Below are 18,365 nucleotides of genomic sequence, written 5' to 3'. Positions count from 1 at the left end.
TCTTTATTCTCTTTGACCGTAGCCGAGCACAATCCACGGCGACCAGGTATTTCGAGGAAGTACCGGTATTTACTCGAATCACCTGTCGATCGTACGTTCCCAACGAAGTGCGATCGCTCCTGATTTTTACGGGATGAAATCGAGGGTGGAAAGTATTAGAAGCATTGCCTAACGCGACCTTCTACCCCCTCTTGCAATTAGTATCGTGGAAATGTGAGAGCTGCTGATTACGCTATCTTTCTTATGACTCTCGGTGTTACGGTTCGACGTACTATCTATATTTTAGTAACTATATTGTTAATTTTTCTTTAATATTGTTAACCTTCAGTTGCTTGCATATTGTAAACCTAGCCCAGGTAATCGGTAGAGTTAACCGAATAAATTCTACCGTAATACGATTCGATGTTTCAATCGCCTCGATCCTAACTTCAAGAATGCTGCACGATGGCGGAAATTGTGGCGGTTCACAGTGTACTTATGGTAGAACTCTTACATCTGCCTCATCAAAAACCACCCCAGTCAAGGGTTTACTCGAAGAAAACATTTCGTAACGTTTCGTTGCATCGATCCTGGCTCGAGAACGCGAGATCAAAGGCGAAACGTCAAGCAGTTGGAATATTCATTTGGAGCAAGATCGCGCGAGTGCCACGGCGGCAGCCGGACAATCGGTCAAAGCATTAATTTCATAATGCAAAGGCGAAGGCTTCTGCTCGGCTCGAGCGTCCCGCAATTCTACGCTTATTTTTCTCTTCTGTCTTGGTTCCGTTGTTCCGTTGTTCACTGCATAGATCGTTGTGTGGATCGTTCAGTCAGCGTCTAGTTTCGTTTCAGCAGACAACACTCGAAACGCGCCGCACAGTGAACTCGAAAATCCATGTCCAAAATTATTTTAGCATTGTTTTAAGGTTTATGGTTATACTACAGTAGATCGTTGAATTTGTCTCATGATCAGCTAGAATATTATCGAATTAAAACAATCAAACAAAGTAATGAAAATATGAAAGTTGCAAAAATTGATTTTTGCCTATGGATCGCTGTTCGAGCTGACTATTGCGCGCCAGGGCCGTCCCTTGCCTTCCGCGTGGACGTGCGGGGCCGAGAGTGGCGCCCAACTTTTCCTGCGATCTTGATTTCATCAGCGTGTCTCCTTTTATTGTTGCCAGTTTAGCGAGACCTTAAATATTTTGTCGTCCGAGATGCGGTGCGCAGTGCGAGCCGCCAGGACAATAGATTTGCCCACTCGGCCGGCCAATCAAGCAGCTATGAAAGATCACGTCCAACCCCAACCCCCTAACTATCCTCCGCAACCTTCGAGTTCACCGTCAGCCATCCCTTACCAGAATCCTCGAGCTCGTGCGGCGGGGAGTCTGGGTTCCCTCTTTCTCTGTCCTTTGTGTGTCTCTCTCTCTCTCTCTCTCTCTCTTTTTCTCTTTCTCCTTTTCGCTTCTTAAAACCTCGCCTTCTCGGATCCTAACTGTTACGGGTTGCCGATGTCCGCAAGCTTCTTTCCACTGATGCCATGTATCGGAACCGTTCTCATCCGAGAATCACCCTCGCCACGGTTGTACCGACCGACCGACCGACCGCGGCTCCGTCAGCATCTCTCTCGACCTATCTATCGACTCGTATCCGCTCGTGTTAAAATCATAACCGTGTCTTGTTCCTGCATTCGAACGGGTGCCATTCTTTCTTCAAAATTTCACATCGATTCGACCTTTTACGCCTGTTCCATCGAATCGGACTTTGCGTGCTTCGTTTCTGCTTTCGGTTTCTCTATTAACTTTACAAAATCGAACGGTGATTCCAGGGCACCGTTAAAAATTCTTATCATTATTTATTTACTAGAATAAAAGAAACGTTATAGAGAACAAGATATTACGACAGATACAGTATAATTAGTAAAATTGCGCAGGGTGTTACCAAACTAATAAGGTCTTGTTTGTGAATTCGTTTGCCATTGTAATCGCTCTTGTGATACAGCTTCGAGAACCCAATCAAGTTCTTTTATGAGAAAAGTTCCGAGTTCTTTATCTTAATCCAGAAAAGGAAATATAGAAAATTAAATTTACTGGATACAGATAAGATTAAACTACCGATGGTATTAAGTCATTTTAATGTAAAATTTATCTTTGATTTTTTTTCACGGATATACACGCTCGTTACTGTGTGCGCCGTGCAAAGCTTCACCCCAGCGCGCACTGTCGCGCGCCGTTGCTGGAAACGCGCGGATCGGATAAAACGCATGCTAGTGAATGATTAAAAATTTACAATTGTTCGTTTCTGTTTAATAATCTTACGGAATGTTCGCGCGGGTAAACGAGGCCTGAATTATCGAGCGGCGTTAGAATTACATCTCTCCGCTCCGGTATTTGCATTGCGCCACCTTAAACAATTAATGTTACAGGGAAGTAAGCGCTGAGTAAACATTTGTGTTTCCGGAGCTTCTAAATCTTAGCTTAATATTCGATCGTGTCTCTTGCTAGTTCTCGTTCTGTGCGAAAACCAGTTTCTAAGCGTCGCAATTAAACGTTGAAGAGAACACCCGTTCATTCCAGAAAATATATGCCTCGATCAATTTCGTAAATGAAAGTCTTCTAGTTGTCGATGTATCCGGCGGAGGAGACCATTGTTCCGTAGCGTCAAGCAAACTGTGTGTTTAACGAACAAGCTTAACCCGTTGTGTGAACAAAAGCTTTCTGAAATTAAAGGGAAATCGTCGGTACTTTTGCGTTCCGCTAAACCACAATCTATGCTAATCAAAATGCGGTAAACGCGGACGGATGGATGGCCTGAAACCTAGAGCGATGAAGCGGGCTTATTAGAGAATAAGAATAATTCTGGATCGAGCGATGTTGCTCGGTCGGGACGGACGCTTAAAGGAATTACGTCCTGTCTGAAGGAAAGCTGAGTCCGTGAAATCTAGGGGAGCCGGCGTATCATCGAGTAGAGTCACGAATGTTCCGCGCGACTCGTCCACCGAATTTTTGAAGGACGAAAAGACGAGTTTGCCGACTCGACGGAAATCCATGTCCCAAACGAAGAGAAGACCTCGAAATCATGGAATTACTTTTCGCCACCGGCGGCTGAATGTTGAAACGGCGGCTGTTTACCCGAAATATCGTTGGGGCGAATCGCGTGAACCGTTCTTCGGTTCCTCTACCTTTTTCTCTCCTCTTCTCTTTCCGTTAGTCCGTCTCGGTCTCGATCTCCGACCTACTACGACCGACTCCACTTCGTTATCGACGATACCTTATCCAATAAATTCCGATCGATGCGCAGAGTCCTCTTCGTATAAACGAAGTAATGACGAGGCCACGAGCTTTCATAGAACTCGCGAATCTCGGCGTTCCCCGCGATAATTCACTTTGCTCTGGAGAAGCTAATTCCAAGCTCGGTTTAAAGGACGAGCGGAGAAAGAACTTGTTAAAACTTAATTGACTGTCGCGCCGCGACGGAATGGATTAAGTTATGGGATCTCAGGACCTAACCCTCCGTGGAACGTTGCCTAACAGATCAAGAAATGAATTTCAGTCTCGCTTTATTTCAAATTGACATCGGAAATCACTGCTCGGCACATCGTCTACAATGAAAAAAACAGTCTCCTTTCGAACTCCTTTCGGAATTTTTGTATTTCAATAAGAAAACTTTGACATGTCTTAAGGAATATCTCGAAGGAAAAACAGATACAATCTTACGCTTTTCGCCATAAGTGCACAAAAATCTTCGGAGTAGTTTCTCACGCCATAAAGTCGACCTCATGGTCATAAAGTCGACCATGAGCTCGTCGCTCATCAGTTCGCACACTAATTACTCATTATATATTTGATGCCTCATTAATAGATCGGTTCCGAACTTTTCGACTGTTTGGTACGTTTGGTTCTTAGCCGCAACGCGGCTCTAAAGGCCTGCAACCCGTGGCATTTTACCAAGCAGCTTAACTTTGCAGGAAGATTCGACAGGCCGGGAGTCCAGCTAAAAGAAGCGCGGACAGCTTAATCCTCCATTAATGGAAAAGCCGGGCCGTGAAATTGGCCGGACGCGGTACAAGAGATAGGAACGCCGGTCGTATTTTGTAGATTCAGGATGTAAAGCGCGCGCGAAAATGAGTTTCGTCATATGCAGCCCGTGGATAGAGGCGGGCGAGGATGTAGACACATGGTCGCGATTCGATATGAACACGGGGAAAAAGTGACATAGACACCGTGACGGTGTTCCTGCGCCGTGGCAGCCTGGAAGAAGATGTGTGCCGAGAGAGTATAGGCCGCGTGGATGGGGCGTGCCGGTGTTCTCGCCCCGAGCAGTTTGGTATTCCGGTGACTACCTGGGCTGCATTGCATCACGTATGGCGAGCCCGGGCTATAACGTAGGTAGGCCGTAGGTTTACGTGTATGTAGTTGGATATCGCGCGGAGAGGCGCGACGAGACTTGACGGGCGTCGGGATGAGAGTCGCTTATTGTTGAATCGTCGTTGCGATCGCGATCTTGTGCTTTGCCACTTCTCTGATCTCCCTCCATTCGTTTCCGGCAACGATTAACCACGGTCTACTATCAGAGAAACAAATTCCCTCTTGGAACCGGTCGTTGCACAGTGCGATATTTTCCTCACCTACTCGACCTTTTCTCTGTGCCTTTCGTTTCACTTCCTTCCGCCAACCGTTCTTCTCGATTGCAATACGAGGCTAGCACATACATGTATTTGGGACAAACGAAGGAAGCCGAAAAGTGTAAGTTCCTGAAGTCGCAACGGGGTGACCGGTGTGTTGACCGTAAACGACCAACCCTTATCTGTGTCACTCTATTCTTATCAGCGGGCCGACTTGGGTCTCCTAACCGAGAACCGTCCGATACCAGGGCCTCGGCTCTGTAATCGCGAATCGATCACTCGAACGTTTCAGGAAGCCTGATTTCGGCCAAGTATACGAAAGAATGAGCGCGGAAACAGAGAGGAAAAGAGAGAGGAGAGAGTGAGTGTATGTGTGTGAGAGAGAGAGAGAGAGAGAGAGAGAGAGCCGGAGGAAACGATAGACCCAACGTTGGAATCTAGGAATTCATTGGTTGCCATGGTCGATCCGGTTTCCGTAACGTCTGCTGGTATCTATGGATCAGACTTTTCTATACATAAATGTGGCAAGCTTCCAATGTCGGGTGTCCACGATGCTTAGGTGCACTGTGCTACCTTTACACCGATTTCTCCCTATATATATATATATATATAGATACAGATATATACATACCCCCTTCCGTATAATATATGTGTATTTATATATAAAAAAAGTATATACATACATATAAGTATATTGTATACATGTATATGTGTGTCTCTGGTGCGCTGTCCAGTGAGCCGCGTGACAGCTAATATCCGACCAGGAAACTAACACCCCGTCGTGCTCAGCCAACCGCCCATCACCCACCTCCCGCTAACGCTACTACTCCACGTTCATCCCCCATCCCGTGCCGTGTTGTCGTAGCACCCCCTGTTCGCACCTTCTACGTCGTTCTGGTTCATTCTCGTAACCGTCGACTAACCTGTCGCATTCCGATATTAAAGCAGGCAACACTATTTAGCGCTGCTCGACCCTCGCGCTTGATTCCACGAGGCTTTAATCTCGTTAACACGTCGACGCCGGCGCCGATATTCAGGATTTTCTGTTATTCAGGGCTGAGGCAGTGGTCGAAATTAAAAAAAAATTTTAAAAAGATTTTCCAATTGTCCGGATCTCGCAATTTCTTTTGGCTTGTAAAATTTCGCTGATCCGTCTGGATAAAATACTTTGTAAATGGATAATCGTCCGTTGTTTGACGTATCGCCTGGCTTCCGATTTTACTGCCGCACGGACGCCTCGCGTCGCCTCGCGTCGCCTCGCGTCGCCTCGCGTCGCGTCGGACGGATTCTTTTCACGGGTGATCCACAAGCTAGCGCGCGTCCGTCGGAAATGCTCGTGAAAGCAGCGCGCCGCAACCTTCGTTATCGGATCCGTCATTCTCGACGTCCGATCGCGTCCAACTTGTAATCCTTTCTGATTCACTCTTCTCCCCGGGTGTGTTCATTTTAATGGACGTTGGATTTCGTTTCCTCCGTGCAGTTATGCCGGTATTTCCGCGCTGCGGTGTACGATGTTTCGTATGCGCATCTCTATCAGCACATTTCACTGTCAGTCGGCGAATTCGAGCGGTCCGACCAAGAATTTTGCAGACATTTAGAATGACAGGCGAAAATGAATCGTACAAATAGTCGATAATAGCTGGCTGCCAATCGCTCCGCTAATCTCACCGATGAAATTTAGATTGTAGATCGAGTGCTAGGATTATTTTCTAAGCAAATTCTGCCGCCAGTAAATCGAATTTTCTCCCCTTTTTCTCTTTCTCTCTACCTCTCACTTGCTCTCTTTTTGTTTTCCCGCCACGCGCACCTATCTTAATTTCATAGATAAACCTTCAATAAAGTTCTCTTTGCCCCGTGGCTCACTCTGACCCGGTTTTCCCTACCGAGTTATCGCGAATAAAGGAAATGTCACCTTTTCGACACCTCTGTACACGGTTGCCTCGAAAGTTTCGGTGCTCGAGCCAGGTAGAAAGCTGATTTATCGATCTTTTTGCGCGCATTTGCAACAGACATCAGATTTTTAGTGCGCGACACGCCGAACTCGACGCAGCTTGCAAAACCAGCGTCACTCGATCTACTTCCGCGCTCGTGGTAATGACAGCAGCAGAGCCAGGGCTGCAGGAGATATTTTCGATTCGATGACGGTTTCATCGGAAAATTAGCGTCGGACTGTTTCCCAGTGACAACGCAGCTCCCAGCGTACTCGTTCGAGCGAATTGTCTCGCGGCTCGAACCGAAGACGATATCTCAATATGCCGGTTACGAACCGAGTTGCCGGGGGAACGAGATTTCGGGCGAAGGTCGAAGATGTAATAACCGAATCCAATATTCGTTCCTTTCAAACGACTGTTGGTTGACAAAAAGTGAAATTTGCCTGAGAAGACAGAACTGTCACCGGCAGCCTCGCCGCGCCGCGACGATATACTCACACGGTTTCTTTCTCCCCTATTTCTCTATTGAGGCGCGCGCGCGCGCGTGCCTTCCGGTACACACTTAAAGACCCGAGATCAATCTCCTGATGTCATTTTACCTCACCGCTTTTCCCTCTCTCGAATATCTTGCGAATCATTAATCCACAGACTCGCGTCTCTCTTCGATTGCGAATTATGAACGTATCTTTTTAAATAGGATCTCTGTTTAAATTGATTTTATATGAAAATTATACGAATTAAAAGGAATTTTTATTTGACATTAACTAATATTTCCCTTTTTAAGGCACTTTTTTTTTTTTAAGAAACTAGCAGGGACGTCGATCTAAAGGTTGTCAATAAAACATCTACATTCCATTAACAGCTAATAAAATATATAATAATTTTGCAAGTTCGATGGGGCATGTCCGATGATCTATGAACTCTGCGCGTCATTGTTTGGTCGCCGTGAACCGATCGCCCTTCTCCCATCGGAAAATGAATTCTCACTGTATTTTCAATTATCGCGCGTTCATTATTTTAAATATCGGCGTAACAATACGCGCGTTCGTCGAGTTAACGCGTTCCTGTTTCCGGTGCGGTGCGGCGTTTTGATTTATGCGAGAAGTCACGACGTAATGCCGACGTTTATATCGGCAGATATTTATCAGTCGGCCTTTCGTTTACACTGGTTTAATCGAACCGATCGGTGGGCTCGTTCATTAATCAACTTTGAGGGCCGCTCGATGCCCGGTCGCCAGTCAACGCGCTGAAATCTTCATAAATCGTTGCGCTATTAGCAAGCCTGCTATCCCCCAGCACGAACTTATGCTCCTGATCGAAACGTTTCTGATTCTACGGTTTATCTTTACTCGATCGCCTCTACTTTTAACGCTCTGATCTCAATTTCGTGCGATCAACTTCCGATATCGAACCGAACATTTCTTACAAGTATTTACAACTTTTCTCCCAAACTTTTGGGTTAATTTCGAAAAATTTTCTCCAAAATTCTCCTCTAGGACTAAACACGACGCATCTTCTCAACAATATTATTGTAACTGTACAGTAATTATAACAATGAAACGTTCTAATTAGTAAATAAACTCTATAATTGACATCATGTATTTTTCTATTAAACCACTGTATACATTATACCCTGTAACCTAAAGAGTACTTAATGATAATAATAAAAATTCTTCTACATATCAAAACATTTATTTTTAAAGGGACAAATTGAAATCTAACCGTTTAAAGGATTTTGAAGATCGCAATTAATTCAACACGGAGGTGGCACCCAACCACCAAACGCTCTCTCTAACTCTTCAGCAATTGCTAGACAAAGACGATCGTTCTTGTCGCCAGCCATCACCTGAAATTTTAAAATTACCATTTCAAATTTCATTTCCATTAAAATTTCAATTAACTTCGCAATTGTTGTTCTCTGAACGATCTTAGAATTTCCAATGAAGCTCGCGATCTTCAGGCTGTTTCGATACTAAATTCATATTTCATGGTAACTCGAATCGGTTTTTAACCGAATTCGGTTGTTAATTAACCGCTATATTTAATTAATCACCTGGCACCCGACAGGTAAACCGTCTCTGTTCAAACCCATGGGCACGTGCGTCGCCGGGAAGTACATTAAGTTGGCAAACGCAGAATAGAATGCAGAGTCAGTTTGCAGAACAATCTGTTCGGGGTAGGTCGCGGGTTGCGTGAACGACGGCATTAGAATTGCGGTTCTTTCGTCCAACAGAATCTGCGTGCACGTCAATTCGCAATGTAATCTACTTAATTTTACATGATTGCTGTTTCCTTAAACGATTACAGAATTATAACAAGAATTGACCTACGTTCAGCTTCTTACAAAGGACCTCTTTTTCGTTCATCAATTCCTGTATCTCCTTCGGCGATAAGAAACTCTTTAGGTCCGACCACATCTTTGATAACAATAGTTGTGCCGAATATTTCGATGATCCAAGCAACGCTTTGAAGTACTCGATAAACAACGGGGTTGACTGCGAAGATCAAATCAGCAGTCGTTAATAGCTCGACAAGCTCTAGCTTTCTCCAAATATTACCAGTGTATTCAAGCATAATTTTAATCGATAGAATAATCACCGCGTAAGCTTCGATCTTAATTATCTACGTGCAAGAACAAGAAATGCACTTTTCTGAATTGCAATTAAATTTGATGGATCAAAGAGTTAATGAAACCATTGTATCACCTGGTCTTCCTTAGGAATGTTCATCTCAACGGGCACAGTCACGTTGCCGAGGAAAGCAAATAGGTACAAGTGTAAATTCTTTACGTACTCTTTGGATAACTGAAATATCAATAATCAGTTGATTAAACGCCTGCCCAAAATGATGTTACTTCCGGGAAATGGGGTGTTGTTTACGAATTGTAAACGAAAAACACTGACCACCGAGAGGCGAGTACAGTGAACACGAAAAAGTTACTTTAGGAAAAGTTACTTTAGAAAAAGTTACTTTAAATGACCTTAGGAATCCCTTATTTCCTGGAAGTAAGATAATTTCCTGCGTCCTGTATGTTCTTGCAAACGAAAACATTGAGCATAATATTTTATCGCTAGAAAAGGATTTTCATCGTACAGATTTTGAATACCGTAAAATATCGTAACGTTACTTGTTCCACGTGCACGCCGATTTCCCTTAAATGTCGCGCGGCGTTCGCAATAGTTTCCTTTATGTCCTGCGTAGTGTCGTGTATACCCAAAATGGTGTCGACAGTATCTATATAGAATACTCGAACGGTCTTCAAGTCTGTGGGTTCGTCGAAACGCAACTGCTCGTTGAAGTTGGACGTGAGAATCTTCATAACAAGTCGCAGGTCCTTAGCGTACCTTGCCATCGGCCCAGTGACTAGTAACTTCCGAAGCATGGGGTCAGAGTTAAGGGGAAAGTGTCCTTCGATCGGAGTGATTGCTGCGGACCAGTAGCTGAATGTACTCTTCGATTAAATCATTATTTTATTCCTACTCTTCTATTCAAATATAATCCACTCTAATCACGGGACTTTGACTTTCAAAGTAGCTTAAAACTTTTGAATGGGATTTCAGGTTCCGCAAACATTTATGCAATTTGCAATCAGCGTAGCTAAGACCTGTCTGAGCGAAGCATTCTTAGCAATTTTCTATAATCTTACTTGCGGTAGGTTTGTGACCAAAGACTCCATTGAAATGACAAGGTAGCCTTATAGAACCAATGAGATCCGAGCCGATGCCAAGCACAGATGCCCCAGCACCAAGCAGTGCTCCCTATAACCATCGGAGAGAAATTGTCAAGGTGCAACCGAAGCTTGAATCGAAGCTTTTTGGAATCTTTTGGATGCTAGACTTAAAGGTTCGACTATCAAATGCAACGACGGCGCTGCGAATAGTGTTGCCTTCTCAAAGAAGCACTCTGATTTAGGAAATTTGCGAGCTCAGTCTAGCGATTAGTCTGATTGGTCTCACCTCTCCGCCCGAGGATCCTCCGGCTGTCATCCTGGTGTCATACGGATTACACGTTGCTCCGTTCAGAACATTCGAGCTGTGAATGGAACAACATAACTCCGGTGTATTTGTCACGCACAATGGAATAGCTCCGGCTTTCAACACCATCTCTACTGCTACACCATTTTTAGGAGCCCTCCGACCTTTGTGTGCAAAGTTACCTCCTGCGCAGCTCATTCCTGATTCAAGAGAATTTTGTTGGTTCGGCGAATAAATTCGTAGAGCTTTTAATTTGTTTTATAACGACTATTTTTCGCCTCTTTTCGATTAAAAAGGTTAAAAAGCTACCGCGAAGCAGCTGGAGACATTTCTAATGTGTACGGAGAGGGCCTCACAGGCGGGTTCACTGCACAGAAATGGTTCGCAAAGTTTAAGAGAGACAACCTTGATTTTATAGCCAACAATAGCAGGCTATTCCATTCCAAAGACTAAAAAACATGATAAATTAAATTACTCGAAAAAACGAATATAACAGTTTCGCATAGCTGAAACAGATCTTTCGAGTAGCTCGTTCGCTTTCCTAATTAATGCACAAGCCGTTATAAAACAACAAACTCTACGGATTTATTCGCCGATCCAATATTTAGAGGACTCCCTCTCTCTCTCTCTCTCTCTCTATTATAATCCATGTGGGTACTTTCCGAGCTTCGCACCGTTTAGGCTCAAGCACTCTTTGACGGTGATGGGTATACCGAAAAGCGGCATTTCCTTCTCCAGTTTAACAGCGGTCACTTCTCCACTCTTCAGTATAGCGTCGCATTTATTAGCTTCCGCCAATGCCTTTTCGAATCGTTCCTCGACTACTGCGTTCAGGAATGGATTTACCTCTTTGATTCGGTCGATGCATGCTCGCACTAGCGTTTCGCTGGACAACTTGATTCATTAAATGCAACAAAAATGTATTAAATTAAAAAAATGGAAATAGACATGGATTATCAAATTACATAGGATAATCTTACCTCTCCTTTCCTGATCTTCTCAGCCAACGAGCTCGCACTTTCCTTTAATAACGAATTGGTAATCGGTGGTAATCGAGGTGGTTTAACAATGTGAATTAGTGCAAGCAAGGGTCTGCACACGAAGCTTAAGAAGTGCAGACATAGTAACATTAAGCACGTTAATATCATTGTGTCTGCAACAAATAAAAGTCTTTTATGTTTCACGGGAAGTGGTATGTCTATCGTCCTCTGAAGAATATTTAGTATTAAGTAGGACCGTTGAATCGTTGTGCCACAGATTTATATCGTTTTTTAATCCATGGAAATCTGCATTTTACATGCGCATTTAAAAGGCAGAGATAACAGCTTCATAAAAATAGACTGGAACGTCGTCTTAGACCACTATAACATAGTTACGAGACATTTGTCAAGGACATCTTATTGTTCCCGCGAGAGTGTTAATGTCCATACTTGCGATCTTTGAAATCCATTATCTTTCTTATTACCATACGTGTAATTAGCGTCATCAGTTATATAAAAAGTTTCCTGCTATGAAACTTTTACCATATTAATGACGTTCCTCATAGCCCGAAGTATCGGATTGCTTAACATTCTATTATACATTTTTACGAAAGTTACTTTTTGAAGGTTGTCTCGTGGCAACCGGTCCCTTTCGTCACAAACTGATCGATGGTAACAGATATATGATATCCGATGGGACCAACCTGGATTTCTACGAATTTATAAAATCTCTGTCATATATAAGTTAATAACATGCTTCATTGTCGCTCGCGAAATAAACGTCTTCTGTGTCTGACGCGATGCAAATAGAAACCAAACAGGAAGTTCTTTCTTCGTCGTTTGATTGATGTTCATTATGCAGGGTGTTTCTGGGTTTAATCGCAAAATTTTAGGTATAAGTTTAAAACTGTGAAACAAACAAACGTCATGTTAGGTAAATATACTTGCAAATGCTTTGCGAACCGGAATTTTCTGTAATGAATTCAATATGTTGTTTTTGTAGCGATCACGTAACGCTTGAATTAACAATGCGAGTTTCATGGACAAAATCAACGCGTAGACGTTAGAATTGTGATATTTGACTAAAACTTATGATTTTTCAAGGACTTATTTTTAATAAAACTTCACTAGTGCTATCAACACTTCCGTCCGGTTAGATACTATTTCCGTCCGGATGCCGTGGGTGTATCTGTTTCCTACCAAAAAATCTATTTGTATGTATCCTATCCCTGTAAGTTTCCGTATTATTATATAATTATATAAATATATTAGATATCTTTCGCGATAAATTAAGTTAAAATGAAATATATATATATTGCTTAACGGTAATGTTATGGAAATATGTAAATGTTAATAGATTTAATTGCTCTACAGTGATATAGAGTTTTACAGTCGCGTAACCGGTCGGTATAGTGTTAAATATCTGCAGTCTACTATTATAACAATGAAAAGTATTTTCTGCGGCAAAACTGTTTATTAGATAAACTTGGTTTTAAGCCAATAATTAAAATGTTAACACGAGATACGAACCGCAGCGATAGTAAAAGTAAGCTAAAAGGGAGATTATAAAAGTTTAGTCTGTTGCGAAAAAGGTTGCAGTTTATACTTAAGCCGTTTAAACAGTTTGAACTGGCGTTAGAGAGTGCGATGGGATTCTGGAATGAAAATAAATAGTAATAATCCAGCTGTGTAGAAACATATGATTGTTAACTACAGCGGAAATCTTGATACGTTTACATAACAGAAAGAAGATTGTAAAATGACAGATAACCTGTAGCAAAATGAAACCTATCGAAGAAGCGTTCCTTAATTTTTTGAAAATAATCAGAGACGAGAAAAATTCGTAAAAAGATTTCGCGGACTCTCACCTTTTGATTTCGTTTTCTCTCTTTACGAAGCAAGACTCGATCACTCCTAATTTCGAGAATTTCACCGCATTCTCTTACGAAGATCCAGCGAAGATTGTATCCAGGACGACTGTGTACCGATAACTGATCAGAATCACGGCGGTAGCATATGTGGTCGACTACCTCCGATCACCGACTCGCAGAACTTACTGACGACACATCCATAGCAGGCTTGACTACTATGCTAGTGCTATCTCGTGATCCTGGCTAACCCGTTGCGACTGGGAATGAATCGAAAGAAGAATGGGACGCAATTTAAAGACTGTGTACTGGCCAATTTTTATTCGAAACCTTTTTTATTTCTTATTACTGGGTAGTCGGTTTGTTAAGTACATATGTAGACACAACGCATACAAATCTGTTTTCTAATATATATACATTATGTAGAAATATATAATACATATTTCAAGGTAATACAACGATTTATTGCGAAATGGAAGCAAACGTATTTGAAGATATGTACCTTGCCTCGTCGAAAGTCTTTGGTCTGCTGACTGCTTAATCGTCGAAATATTGGAAAAACAACGTTGTGCCAAGGAAAAGGTTGCTCTGTGTTTACGAACAATACCGGTCTACTGGATCGGACGATATAGACCGAATGTAAACGGTGCCCAATATAAACGGCACTCTGATGTACGTCGGGTAAAGATAATGCTAGTGGCGCGTTTCCTTTAAGAGGTCCTATTTCCAAAACGAAGTGATCAAAATATAGACTCGGGTAGAGTTTTGAAAGGGCCAGGATGTCCATTATAAAAATATGTGATGAAAAATATATCCTCCCATTAAAAAATATGACCTTAACTTTCATAGGTTTGTTCAAGAACACAGAGCGCAAGACCAAACGAATATCGACGTTATACATATATTACTATAATATTAATACCATGTAACTTTTGTCGACAACATTTTCCTGTATTGTCTGTACGCGTGAGATCACCGGATCATGGCCTACATGTCTATCTATCTCTATATCCATTCGCATAAACATCCGCAGGCTAGTAATAATAGATGCGCATTTGAAAAAACAGAAATCATGTACGCTGGATCAACTTTTTTCAGAAATACATCGACTGTCAAATCCATTTTGAAAATTATAATAACAAGTAAAAGATACGAAATCCTTGTTGTTTATGTTAATAATGGATCTCTAACTGTAGTTGGCAATCAATGTTTTAATACTATAAATGCTATCTAAATTCTCGTACCATTGTCGTACAATGTACTCTTGTAACGATCCGAAACTGATAATTATAATTTCGAAAAAATCTTAAAAGAACACAGCCACGCACTAAAGAAAAATCTATCACTCACGATGTAGACAGCGTTTCTAATGCAAAATAAAAATTGTGTTCATTACTTACAAGCCGTAGGAACTACATACGTAGACCAGAGCTGTTCAACAGAGATTGTCCGTTCGGGCAGCTATTTTGAGTACAGGTCAAACACCGATCGGCGGGCTTTAAACTCCACTCCCGAGGGCAACGGTGCCACTTTTTCAGCTTCTCGCGAGACTTTTCACCAGCAACGACATGTTATTTGGGCGAAGACGGTGATAGAGATCGACTACTGTAGCTTACGTCGAGATTGAATGAAATAGGATGAGCACCGGACGAGAATATGTATAACCGTAACGTGGTGCGCGAGTAAGAGTTTATTTTCTAACGTCCCCACTCTGTCAGCACGTTTGCTCGTAGCATTGACTTTAGTCAGTGACTCTGCTTTTACTCGCCGCCGGGTTTGTTGAACTGATTTCAAGTGATTTTTTTTTGACGAAACAGAAATTCAATCAAATTAAATTGTTTCTTTTAACAATTTTCTCAAGCTGGAAACGGTTAATATCCAATACCGCTCTCAGTACTCACGGTTAGTCAATACTTCTTAAGGACGACTTTCCACTTTGGTGGAGAGAATGTTCCAAGTCGCAGGTGAAAAAGCGAGCGAAGGAAAAAGGTAGCGGTGCCGTTGTTCCCTTCTTCAACGAATTTGTCTCTCGTCTTCCACCCATACCTTCTTTTGTTTCTCGTGTGCGGCCCTGTCTGTACCTTCGGCGATGTCCGACTGTACAGTGCTGTTTTTTTCTATTTTTTCGTTTGTTTTTTTTTTTTTCAAATCTGCAATCCGAGGCTCTCCGTGCTGGGCCGACATAACAGCGTTCGCGTCGCTGAATGGTCCTCGTCGTGCTCTATCTCTCTGTTTTCGGACTTCGTTGTTTCCGCGTAGCCCGACGTGGACACAGTCCGATAGTCATCGTTGCTGTCAACACTTTAGGCGCACATTTTCGAGCGTTGCGTTTTCCACATTTCCATCTTTCTTTTTTTTTTTTTTTATTTTTATTTTCTCGTCAATTCTCGTGTAAAGAATTCTATTTTTTTACACGTTTCTGCGAACGAAATGAGCGGTTTCGAGGGCTTGGAAGGCTGCTTTTCCGCGCACAAATAATCGAAATCGTGTTACATTACAATTGCCAACGTCTGAATTATTTTCCATGGTATTCTGTGAACATTTCTAAACCTTAAAAATGATCGTCAAACTATATTACAAACCATTTATATCGCCAAATTTACCCAATAGCATGCACAGTTGAATTTTGTCATGTAAAAAAAAAAAAATCATCGCTTCATTTAATTTCTGTCGATGCATCCTCGTCGCTTCCTTCTACCACTGTGCGTCGCGGTGCGTGACGTAAGAACTGAATTCTCAAAGGTTGCAGAGCTGCCGATTAACTTTCAAGTTTGAGATCGATTTCAAACCCTTCTTGGAAAACGAATCGAAATCTGGTGACGAGCGCCTACAATGATTTCGATTTAATTGCTTCAGATTCGCTGGTCCACCTGTAATCACCGGGGAGAAGGAACGAAGAACTCTCGTCAATCATGCCTGAAAAATATTTTTGAGATCATGCCCCTCGGGAAGGGCTGCTCCCGTCGCTGCGGGACCACGCGTCAGAGAGTTCTTGGGGAACGTCGGTAACGCTGCTTTCCATAAAATTTTTCGATAGAAGATATGGGATGTAAGAAAGAGTTCCAATGAAAGATGAATCGAGATTGGAGGGGACGAAATAACGTCGAGGGTAACCTTTTGAAAATGAATTGCCATTCAGGGAGATCGGGGCGACGCAATTACATTTCGATTGTCTCATCGTTTGAATAGTCTCTCATGGATTGTATCGAGTCCTGGTTGGCTGTAAAGCCTTCGAGTCTGGAAAGTGCGATTATCCGTCGCTCATGCCGAAGTTTTGTTTGCGCTGCCGCTTACCTGCCCGCGCAAAGATAATGCCTCGAGAACCGAGCCGACGATTGGTCGTCGCGAGTCTGTGAGACGATACATAGGGAAATAATTGAAGCGACGCGACGGCTCGGCCCGTGGCGTGTTCGAAAGAGTCGCAGAGCCCAGAACGACCAAGTCGATTCGTCGGCAAAATAAAAATATAAGACCAGATGTGTCCCCAGCGAAAAGTATTCTCTGATTGTCACGCCGTTTTCTTCCCTTTTTTTCGTCATTCGACGCGCTCAATACTTCGTTAGACTTTCTTACCCGATGCGCGTCTTAATTTTCGCCTTTCTAATTGCTTTCGAACTACGATGAAAGCTGATAACCTAATTTCAATTGTTTCGGGTTCCTCGAAGACGAACGATTCTGGACAAGTAGCATTGTAACCTCGAAGCTCGACGACGTGGTATACGTCTGCATCGAATTTTCGGAGCACACGAGTATTCGAACGTCTTATAAAATTAAATTAACCGGCTTTAAAGGCGCGTTAAAAAAGTGATCGGCGTTCATTACGCGGGACCCAGCCCGGTGGTGTCCGAGTTATTGCTGGCCTGACAAGAGGCCACCGATCTACGCGAGACCGTAACTCTCTTAAAGATATTACTCGACACCACCCTCGCAGAAACTACGGAGAAGTTTCTCTTAATGACGAAAGTGGCCGAACTCGTGTCACGAGCCGATAGGAGAAAGCGACCTTCGTCTTTGCTAATCGCTCCACGGGAAAATTCCTTTTGTTACGACCGCGGGCTGGCCTGCGGGGACAGATTTGGCGGTGGGGAGAGTAGGGTAGTTCGAGAGTAGCGTGGGTGGGGTAGTGGGAGGGGGGTGGGGGGGGGGGTGGGGGGTCCGATACACGTGACCGGCAGCGAGCCACGGGGTCGAGAATATTGGCGAAGAAAGCCGTGGATGAAGAACGGAGATTACCGATGGCGATGAACGCGGATACTTTGGCCGAGATTGAGGGGGTGGTTTGCCTTCCTCTCGCTCGGCAGGGTATCTGCGGACAAGCCGAAACGCGTTGCCCGTCAGACCTACCAAGCCTCAAACTTACATCAACGAAATGAAAGCCGCCCCGACCCCGACCCCGACCCCGATCCCGAATCCCCCGAGCCCCCAACCCCGCCCTGCGTCTTCTTCGACGGTTCCCACACTGTCTTCGCCAAACATCGATGCAATCTGCCTTTACCTCCCCTTTACCGCTCACTGGAACTCCAGATTCTCCCGTGGATTTGCCTCCGGATCGCTCCTATTAAGGGGAACCGGGGGCTATACGCTCGGAACACGATGTTTATGTTGTATTTATGCCATGTATCGAATAAACTTCCTTGTCGCGGCAACCTTCGCTCCCCGCGCGCAGGTTAATTCATTTTTCCCGGAGGCAGCAATCTTCTCCGCTCCAACCCTTAACCATCGTAACTCGATCGAATTCACGCACCCCGTCGTTCATACTCGCCGTTAATACTTTTAGTTTTTCGATTCGTTCGCGATTCTCGAATCGTTGTAAACGCGTTCGCGCGGTTATCATTTCGGGAAAAATGTCATTCAAGCTACGCGACGTTATTTAGTTTTTTCGTCTCTCTTTCTCTCCGCGCGAACCTGCCGCATCCTCCGCATGCTTTTCCATACTTTACACGACTTGTTTTTCGTGCATTGAAATTGCGTTGTACACACACACACAGACCGATGAATACTACCGTTAC

The 18,365-nt window shown here is 43.4% G+C and overlaps 1 protein-coding gene across 2 annotated transcripts; it reads right to left on the bottom strand.

Annotated features, from left to right (window-relative positions):
* Window positions 1-8,109: 8,109 nt before the first annotated feature.
* Window positions 8,110-14,920, bottom strand: LOC144470254 (fatty-acid amide hydrolase 2-B-like). Of its 2 annotated transcripts, none has more exons than XM_078181200.1 (10): window positions 14,757-14,920; window positions 11,489-11,661; window positions 11,183-11,402; window positions 10,491-10,708; window positions 10,181-10,292; window positions 9,662-9,960; window positions 9,240-9,338; window positions 8,865-9,029; window positions 8,588-8,770; window positions 8,110-8,380 (listed from the first exon to the last, which is right to left on the bottom strand). In XM_078181200.1, exons 2-10 carry the CDS (start codon window positions 11,654-11,656, stop codon window positions 8,288-8,290), a joined length of 1,557 nt encoding a protein of 518 aa, XP_078037326.1. In that variant the 5' UTR covers window positions 11,657-11,661; window positions 14,757-14,920; the 3' UTR covers window positions 8,110-8,287. The 2 variants fall into 2 exon arrangements, with proteins under 2 accessions (XP_078037326.1, XP_078037325.1); XM_078181199.1 differs by lacking the exon at window positions 14,757-14,920 and adding an exon at window positions 13,357-13,535 and having other exon boundaries at window positions 8,111-8,380.
* Between the last annotated feature and the right edge of the window lie 3,445 nt (window positions 14,921-18,365).

The sequence above is a fragment of the Augochlora pura genome, chromosome 5, assembly GCF_028453695.1.
Source record: "Augochlora pura isolate Apur16 chromosome 5, APUR_v2.2.1, whole genome shotgun sequence".
Classification (NCBI taxonomy): Eukaryota; Metazoa; Arthropoda; class Insecta; order Hymenoptera; family Halictidae; genus Augochlora; species Augochlora pura.
This window is presented reverse-complemented; position numbering and strand designations above follow the sequence as displayed.

Excerpts from the sequence above, each read along its gene's own strand:
- LOC144470254 (XM_078181200.1), bottom strand. The coding sequence starts at position 11,656 with ATGATATTAACGTGCTTAATGTTACTATGTCTGCACTTCTTAAGCTTC. Across the intron at positions 10,709-11,182 it reads AGAGTGCTTGAGCCTAAACG|GAATGAGCTGCGCAGGAGGT; the intron begins GTGCGAAGCTCG and ends CTCTTGAATCAG. Across the intron at positions 9,961-10,180 it reads TGGTCACAAACCTACCGCAA|CAATCACTCCGATCGAAGGA; the intron begins GTAAGATTATAG and ends ACTGGTCCGCAG.